The 9,873-nt window shown below is 44.6% G+C and overlaps 1 protein-coding gene across 1 annotated transcript in view; it reads left to right on the top strand.

Moving 5' to 3' along the window:
- The first annotated feature begins 6 nt into the window (after window positions 1-6).
- Window positions 7-9,873, top strand: part of LOC111261273 (uncharacterized) — a 44,189-nt gene continuing 34,322 nt past the window's right edge. Inside the window, exon 1 of the mRNA XM_022834629.2 lies at window positions 7-1,545. Coding sequence (XP_022690364.1) covers window positions 1,334-1,545 — 212 coding nt within the window. The 5' untranslated portion in view covers window positions 7-1,333. The remainder of the gene's footprint in view (window positions 1,546-9,873) is intronic.

Here is a 9,873-nt window from a genome sequence, read left to right as displayed (position 1 = left end):
AATTGGCTGAGACACTCGTCGAGATATAGAGCGCGGCAGAGATCGGTGGCGACCGGTAGAACCGCGAGATCAGTCGTCTCGCGAACAGCGGCTGTGCCGGCAGCGGCAAAGCAGACCGGACCGTCGATGCTAGTGCCAATGTCAGCGCTAGCATCCTAACCTGAGCTAGCTATAACGTAAGCTAGTGTGGTATGGCCTGGGTATTTCCCCGCCTACCTACTGTACAGAAAGAAAGTTTCGAGCTGCAAATTGAGCCCAAACGCACCAAGTGAGTGGACATCCTCAACAGGGAAAAAAAGTCGAGAAGGCTCAACTGGGTGTTTGTTGGCCATAGACAAGCAAGCGGTGCACTTTTTCGCTGTTCGTGTTCAGTGGATTGCTCTGGCGGTTTGAGCTGACGTAATCGGAAGTCGTCGGATCGACCGCGATCGAATCGAAAAGGAAAAAAGGAAGAGTCTAAGAAATAAGTCTGTTCGTTGAATAACTGGCAACAACGACAACAGCCCACGAAATAGCTGATACGGCGTTCTGCTAATTTCTTAGCGCGCGAGTAAAATGTCTAATCCTGATCTCATTAACTGCTGTTAGCAAAGAAAGCAAGGAAAATGATTTCTTCGTAGAAATTGCTGTAACTTGAAATAGCAATAACTGCTTATAGTAGGTGACACATCCTTCCACTCACTGTGAGCCTATGGTACATAGTAAAGGATACCCCCTCAGTTAAAGAAATCGCCGCTTAGTCGCACAAGTCTCCGTTCATGCACCTTGACACTAGAGCTACATTGTCCTGAAGTTTTTGAAAGACCCGCTCTTTCCGGAGTATAGTGGCGGCGTTTCCACGTGTATATGTCCCACTTCGATACTGTTTACCGCTATAATAGTGGGTAGCAGGAGCGACGGTGATGATAGCAAAAAACTGCCACGGAACAAATAAAACAGAATCGTAGTGTATTCAGTGAAGTGTCTCGCGGAGGTGCCTGTCTCTGTATGTTTGTACGAATGTGTGTTGTGGATGTGCGGGTGTACGCGCGTATTTATATGTAAACAAAAAAGGAAATTGTCCAGCTGTTGCTACCAGGTTGAAGGTTGGGAGTGAATCGCTGGAATCACAACTGGAATAATAACGAGTATCAATCCTGTGCATAATTCTAGCACTCTGTAGTTTTTACGTACAATCGTCGCGATAGCACAAAAATCAAAATATAACAACGACAAAAATCAAGCAGCAGCAGCAGCAGTAACTGCCCAAACAGGACAAACAGAAAAAAAGGCGCGTTCTGGCTAGTCAGTGCAAACTGTTTTCGTGCGCGGAAGACGACACGTTGCGCAATTGATGCTAGGGGGCAAACGCAGTGTTCGTAGTGGTGGCCCGGTCGCCTCGGCAATAAAATCTAGTCGACAGTGCGTCGCTATGGAATTGCGCGAAGTCGGCACCCACTATTTACCTGGGGGGGCAATCGTTCGACCAGCCACGAACCCCGCCGGCTCGTCGTGGATGCACGCTAATGCAAATGATGCATCCACCCACGCGGATGGCCAACAGAGGTGAGAAATACCTGGTAGACAACTGTAGTAGAATAGTTCAGGTAGTTCACGTGGATTATAGCTTCACCTTTAATAGTGATAATTGTAGCAGATACCTTACTACTCGGCTATGTGATCTTGCATTAGAAAAACAGCAAGATCGACTTTATATTATTGTACCGCTAGTGCGAGATGTGGAGACAACGGCTCTCAAGGTGTAAACAAATCAAAGGAACAGAGAGACGCGCGTGCATCGATATCTAATAGACAACATGAAAACGACTAGAAAAAGTTAATTTATTGTTTAATAAAAGCCGCAGTACTGATAAAACTATTTGAAGCAGAATCCTAGGCTAAATGGACTTTGTGACTGAAACCGTGCTGGCTAGTTAATAATCCTCTAGTACGATTGTATCGTTATTAAGGGGGGTCGAATTTGGGCATTACAATTTAATAAGTTGTAAAGGGTTCGAATACGAGTACAGACCAGTTGTCTTCGGTTTCAGAACGACGTTTCGGTTGATGTGGGTGCAGCCCGATACCTGTGAGGGCGTTAAACTATGTTAAGACATTTTTTACTTAACTTTAATGAAGTAAAACCTTACAGGTAAAAATTGTACTGATTACAAGTTATTTATTTATTGGTTTATTTATTATTATCGGTTAGCGGCAAACTATGCCTACTTTTTATAGTGCGTATGTTGAACGACAGTGAACTTTTGTTTTACCCGCAGTCTGCGTGAGCTTTTTCTCTGTTATTAAAATATTACTGTTACCTAAAGCGTTATTTGTCTCGTATTGGCATGCAAACGCATAAGCACTTACCAAAACTAAGCCGGTCGTCTTCGGGCAAAGCTTTCCAACAAAGTTCAAAGCCAACAAAGTTTGTTGCTTACCTCAGGTCTTTTTAGAAATTTTTTTTCATAGGTGGCAACGAGCTTACGAGGTTATTATAGGCGGTGAGTCACATTTCCCTGTTAGTCTTCCTTGGTTTATGTTTTTACCAGTCGCCCTTAGTCGAAGAAGAACAAGAAGCCAGCAGTACGAGTCAAAACCTCCGGCCAATGTGCGTTTCTCCACGTTCAGTGTCGGGCTCATATCTTGGTCATTGTGCGCTGGGTTCCAACGATACGTAAATGCTGGGACTTTTCAGGTGTGCGGTGGTGACCAGTCGATTTGGTGTCCTTTATCCAATGGCTCGCTCTAAAAGCGCCTCTACGTGTGTGACTTCAGTTTGTTACTAGCGATCGAGGATCGGAAAAGTTTAACGAAGCTGGTACTTTGAGATGCCAGCTATCGATTCTTTCCAATGAGTGGACAACTGAATTACTACCAGGGCATTTTTCTATGTTAATAAGTCATTTACTTGTTTAGTTTTTTTAGGCAGTACACAACAATCGGTTTGTTGATCTCTTCATTTTTTTCGCAACACAACGCGAGAACAAGCGTAGTTAAGGTACAAGCACCAGCAAATATTCCTGATGCTTTGTATTTTAGACATTGTCGGTTAGGCCGAGGCGTTCGAACCACGATTGGGATCTCGTTTTCAAACGAGCTACTTTCTTTGTTGGGACCTTGTGTATTAATTTGCTGCACGACAACAAACGCTTGCTATAGATAATGATCCAGTTTGCGAAAAAATATCTTGAGGGGTTTCATCATTGAAAACACGGGTTACTTTCGTGTGTAATCGACGTCATACCCGTCACACGCCCACCATGCTGTAGTGATTATGATGGTATTTAAAATGATGAGACTAACCATGTTGCCAACGTTTTGCCGTGGACTTTTTGTAAATTGTAGCCGATGTTCTGAATACTGCTGTTGGCTTTGCTGATACCGCTACCGTTTTGCCGGCGAAGGTCTGCGATATCTGTCCTGGCCCTTTAGCCAATTTGGCATGTTTTCCGTTCTTCTCTGCAACGTGCGTGTGTGTATAGGCATGAATGTTTGTATGCATGCGTTTGTGCGTTGGGGGCATGTTCATACTCTGTTTGTTCAATGAAAAGAGAAATGACTAATGCGGTGGCAAAAGGCAATGTCAGCGGCTATGGTGGACACGGCTCGGCCGCTGTAGCGTTTGCTTCCCGTCTGCTGCCGACGATAATGGTGTTAAAACACATGGTCGAGTTCACTGGTCGCAAAGGAACAATCTGCCCCATATGAACACGCTGACTTTCGTATAAGCTGTGTAAAGTGCTTTTTTCTAACGACGATGATCGCGTAAACCTCTGCCTAAATCTCATCCCCCTACCATAGGAGAAGAAAGTATGTCGAATATATATATATGGCACATCGATGACTTAGATCTGTTTGTTAGCCTCGAACGGATCGCACAGAGGAAAGTTTATTTACATTGACAAAACAAAGATATTGGTAATTGGCGTTAATCAAACAAGTTGGCCCCTAGCTCTTTGTGTTGAACACGCATCGTTTGAACCGAATTTCGTATCGCGCTTGGTACCGAAAATTGTTGTTATCAAGCTGAGCCTTGTGTTAAAGAATGGCGATATTTGATTTACCTGATACGCAGCGATGCTGAATCTGACCGAGACCTCAGGTTGGTTCCCCTGGGGTTCTATAGCGGACCTGAGTTAACATTGAGGCACGAAATGATTCAATACGTGTGCCATACATTATTCACAATATGAAAACTATTCGTTCCGAAGCTCGAACTTCGAAAGGAAGGTGAACTGTAGCCTATAAACAACGTGCAAAATTACGGCAACGGCTTAAGTGAAAAGTCTTTTCGACTTCCTCACTTGAACCAATGATACCTTCTCACACAAGTGTTGTACCCATGTGATAATAGGCCCATCGGCTATTGATGGCCTTCCTTTCACAGTAGTGAATTCATGCCAGGACCGTATCGGAAGCGTGTCATTTCTATCTTTTATTTCGTTCAAATACCGGCGTTTATTAACATACGGCAATAACTATTTCGCTTCTTAAACTGGAAGGGCCCACGTAAAAGGATCAATCGAACAAGATCACTCAATTCTATTGAAGTGTCTGGAGATGTGTGCTGGCCTCTCCGATACTGCGCCGGTGGAAAGAAAGCAAACATACCGAAGCTGGGACTCAGGCAACGAATGCGGCACTGTTTGTTTCGACCAGAAACAGCAAATCTAGTTAGAACTATCATATTGTCTAGTTTTACTAAACAATCAGTCTTAAGACAAAAACTTCCATGCTACTGTCTGCTAGCCTCATCTAGCCACTGTTAATGGCTTTTCGTCCTCTATAGTGGACGCTTTCGCTGATTGTAGTAATTCATCTGCCTAACAAACATGTACAGGAAATGCTACTTTTCAGTAAAACTTGAATATGTGCCCTTTTCGAGCTTCGTTGGCGTTGTTAAAATCAGACGAAAATGTCTCGGTCGTTTCTCAGCAACACTTATTGAGCTACAGACGTTCCTCTCGTATAGTAACTACCGCCATCGCCGCTTTATAATATAACAAACTCAACTAGAGTTAATCACCCATTGAGTCCACTAGGGGTGCTCTAAGTCACATATGTACCCTTCCACAGAATTCCCTCAAAGGGTTTACCTTTCTCACTTCAGTGTTCCCTTGCCATGATCCTCATTACTGCTGTTGCTTCGTTTGCCATTATCGTCATTTGCCGTTGCTACCACGTGGCATTATATTGCTTTCTCCTCCAGTTTCGCTGGCGGTATAATTCGGGCTGGGTTTGTATGTACGTGGACTATTGCCAGCCCGGCGGCAGAAAGACGCCGCGTGGAAACGATACGAGAGACTTCGATCGGACAAAACCTGTCGGGGGCTGCCGACACTATCCATCGGGGTTACGTACTAACGCGCTCGGGATTGGCGGTACAACTGCGGTGATCTTCATTATTGCTATGACGATGCCAGCACACATTTTTCACTAACAGTATCGTCAACCAGGAGTGACAATAGACAGTAGCACCTACTCGAGGTGAGTTGGCTAGCCGATGGCTTGAGAGAAGCCAGACACCCTTTATCCGCCAACCTGAGGTGTGCATGTTCATTCCCAAGATACATCTGAAAAAGGGAACATAGTGCTATTACCGCGAAACAGCGTTTTGTATATAGATATTATTTACTCGAACTGGTTGCGATAGTTTGTTGCTAAGTAAAGAGCGAACGATGGACAGCTTCTGTTTCGGGATGGAAAAATAATTTGAGGTTCTTGAATTTATTAAAAACTGTATAGTGAAATGATGGCCCCTATTCATGTTCGGGTACTTCGACCACAAGAGCTATGAGCCGTTTTTATATAGAGATCCCTTGGCAACATTACGCGGACATTAACTGGCCTGAAATAAAATTAAAAAGAAACACAGCTTAAAAAGAAAAGCCATAAATTATCTTCATTACATAATCAGAAGCGGTAGCGACGGATTACAATGCGGACAATCGATACGGTCGGCAGGCACCTCCACACGCTAAGACAAATCTAGGTAACATGGTTAGCCTCAGACGAGGCTTGGGCCAAGCATAAGGTGCTACGAACATTCTCATACGTTCCACTAGCTGTTCACTATGTCGACAACGCCGTCTATATATATACATATATATATATATATATATTAGTTTATTGCGTGTTTTGGCTGCTGTCGCCTGATCAATTCCGCTTAGTTATAGGATATTTAACTACAGGGAACCCTTCTGTCGGAATAAACTAACGTCTTATCTGCCTCGCGCATTAAGCTTTTTAAACAGGCAATTCAGCGGTATCTTCGATAGTCACTAACAAGAGTTAGTTGATCTGATAAAAGCACGATAACACAATGGTTCATCCTGCCGTGCAGGGGCCAGAAAAAGACTCGAAACGCATGCACCGTAAGTTTGTTGATAAACATGGCCAAATAAAGTTTGACGCTTTTCTCTCCAGTAACAGTCATTGGAGGAAAATCTTCGCTTCGGCGAGTTTGGCTGGTCACAACAGCTCAAGAAAGAGGACTGGGCAAGCAAGCTTGTCTACACAAGAGAAAACACATTTCTCCACCAACTATTAAGCAAGCGGCCCGCAGTTTATAAATGATGCATTGCTCGTATGGGGGACGGGCTGGCTTACGCGCACCTCACAACAATGGTAATATATGGCTTGGATGTAAGGGGCAAAATATGCGGGGGAAACGGAACTTACGTTTGACATTAATCAATCATTACTTAATATTATGTTAAACATGAAACCATTATGAAGTGCACAACACGATTACCGTGACGTTCAGACTCGGTTACTGCTAACAGTTCTAGAGAAATAGTTACAAACATTCTGTGAGTGTCGGCAACGTTTGACGCTTGAGAGGTCATGGACCCGCTCTTTGCCATTACCCGTTGTATTTATTAATCAAACTATTCATCATTAAGTAGTTAAATGGTCTAATATTTCCTTCAACGCCTAAGTAGCGGGCATTTTATTATTAGATAAACAAATGTTGCTGCGATGTGTATAGTGTAAAAATCAACCTTTAGTACTACCTCACTCGTTTATGGAATACAGGTAACTCCCCAGAGTTGTGCATCTCTGATAACCTGACGACGCTTTTTCAGACCCCAAAAAAACAATTTCGTTACTAGGATTGATGTTCTAATTCGTAAGTTTTGAAATTTCAGCTGAAAGTGGTTGTTTCGTCAACTTTTAACTTCTACATATGTACGTCTCGTGGATTTATAGAATTATCTTTATATATTTCGCATATTCGTCACATTCGTTAAGAACAGAGTTGACAAACTTATTAGCCGCCTAACTTATAATCCTGACATTTTTTTACCTTAAACGCTGCAAGTTTTACGGCCGGTATTTAAACCGTTAAGTTGTGCTTCAAAAGGCTCCCTTCTAGCGAGAAACGAAGTGTGCTTATGCCCGGATTCGAATCTAGACCATCACATTACCATTGCACAGTCATAAAGATACTTATATAAGATGTGAGAGAACTTCACGATTATGTTACATATTCGTTGTAATCTCTGCTAGAGACTGTTCAAAGAAGAGCTAGTTCAAAATTGATATCTCAATAGCCAATCAGCTCCGTGGTTTTTATCAGAATTGTGGTATATTGCTACATCGAAGTGAATAGCTGCAATAATAGAGGATTCGTAAGATATAAGGCGGGCACAACAAGGCGTTTGTCCTAACCTCGTTTTTGCAATGCAACCTACAAGGACATGACGGAGCGACGTTTGCACCATCTCACCATTGGAAGCTATTATTGGAAGAAGAATTCACGAAGGTCACTAATGCGACCATGGTCCTTTTAAGCCAGTCGCCGCACCTGCAGCTGCCACAACTTAGGCAATCGAGGAAGAGAAGTTCGCAGTGAGAGGCAAGCTCAATGATCTCTTTATCGCGGCTGAAGTTCCCACTAGACGGTTAGTGAATGGTCGATTAATGCATTAGAAACCCAAACCACTGCTGTTACTTAAACAGAATTTTCTTTATACTGTATTTGACGCAATTTTACCTAATCACATATATATTGATCATCAATAGCAAATCAAGAGAATATTCTGGGTAAGCTTCGTTCTGTAACTGATGCTTGTGAGGCGTTTACTCTACGCAATTACCTATAATTTATCCTTCTAGCAACTAAATGAAGTAGTTATCTGTCGTCGCTTCCAGACAGCATTATGTTCCAGCTTTGCTCATAGATGCGGTAGGAGATAGGGGCTCAGAAGTACACCTACAGTTACTATTAAGAACAGCCGACTGAATGCAATTCTCTGGCCATCCGCCATTCTCCAGTTGATGACGAGTTTTTTTCTACCCAACATCGTATAGAGCATAACTGTCACTTGCGGTATCACCACATAGATCGGATGGGCGTTGGTCCGCAATGATCTACTACGTCGCTATAGAGTCTCTACCAGATCCGTGGGGCGGCACTCGTCCGTTGTATGACCAATCGCCGCAAGGGCCCGCTCGCCGTGCAACATACTTACATCGACGGTTTAGCCCTACGTACGTTCGCTTCTACTGCCTCTGTCTGCGAACTTGTCTATCTATTAGAGTGCTTGCTGGCAGTTTTTTGTGCTGTCGACATGGTGCGTTTCAATAACTACGACAGGAGTGTTAACCCCTGTCGAACTCGGGGCTGGCCATAGCTAGCTGGCTGTAGGCTCAGAGGCTTGTAGGTTTAGGCACAACGACACAACTGAGCTTGGCTGCGTTCAACGCTCGCCTGCTGTCTGAGCACGGCAAGCACGCCCGTCTTACCACTATCAGTAGTAACGTTTCTATTTTGGCCTTAATGGCCTTCAAGTTAGCTCTGCTAGTAGTAATAGAGGCCATAGTCTTAGTCGTTATGATAGTCGCCGACCCGGCTGCTGTTACTATTACCACTGTTGTGTGTTGCCTACTCCGCTAACCCCAACTGGAGGCAAAGGAGGCAAGCCATATAGTTGGCGGATTGAACTAAGGGATCTGACGCAATAACTTTCAATAGGCAGTACAACAGCAGCACTCGATGTCAGTCCAGCACGTCGGCTAAAGGAAGACCTTGGTCGGCCGTGGATCGCAGACCGATACTTCTTTATGCGGTTCCTCTGTGCGGTCGCATGCCGCATCCGACCTTCGTGTCTGTTACTGGAAATACTACCACTGCCCTCCTGCATTTTCCGCTTAGCGTTGTTGTCGTCGCCGCGTTCAAGATAACTGAGTGGCTAGGGCCGTTTGTTGTGGAGGTTGTAGAGCTGGATATCTGCACGACTGCAGTCGACTCGCCTTCCAGACTGATGCGGGCCAGACTGGCGTTTCTGCGTGTTGGCAACGAGAGTAGCGTCTAGCTAGGAACAAATCAACCGCCGTCGCAGTAGGCCATTTTGTATAGAGTCAGCACGGCATCGTATGGCGATGGCGGTGGTAGGAACTTAAAGCTCTGAGCAGACATAGACTGTGAAACTCGTAGGGCAGGCAGGGTACTGTAGAGCCATACTGCTGCTGGTGGAGGGTTGATCGTTGGAACGTTGTGGAGGTTATGTTGGGGAGATTTGGTCTGTGGGGGGCGGTGGCTATATGAGCATGGGAAGAGGACAGAAACCGGCAACTAACACTGGGTTGCTGGGGCTTACTGAGTCTTTATCTTCCTATCGAGCAGGCCGGTGTGTCGGCTCTCTATTGGGGTGTTTGATTGTGAGGTATAATGCAACGGTTAAGCATAGGTTAGTACTACTCTTCGAGGTCCCCTTACGAATCTCTTCTCATCCTACTCTGACAACTGGCTATACGCTGCTGCCTGCTGAATGCAGTGCTGCTACAGCTGCTGCAGCCATGATGTAGGAGGAGTGCTTCCGCAGACTGGTCCAGCTGCCAACGCTGCAGCTGTAACCTCCATCCTGCCGACTGGTTCTCTGTTTG

This window comes from Varroa jacobsoni, unplaced genomic scaffold, assembly GCF_002532875.2.
Source record: "Varroa jacobsoni isolate VJ856 unplaced genomic scaffold, vjacob_1.0 scaffold_540, whole genome shotgun sequence".
NCBI classification, from domain to species: Eukaryota; Metazoa; Arthropoda; class Arachnida; order Mesostigmata; family Varroidae; genus Varroa; species Varroa jacobsoni.
This window is presented reverse-complemented; position numbering and strand designations above follow the sequence as displayed.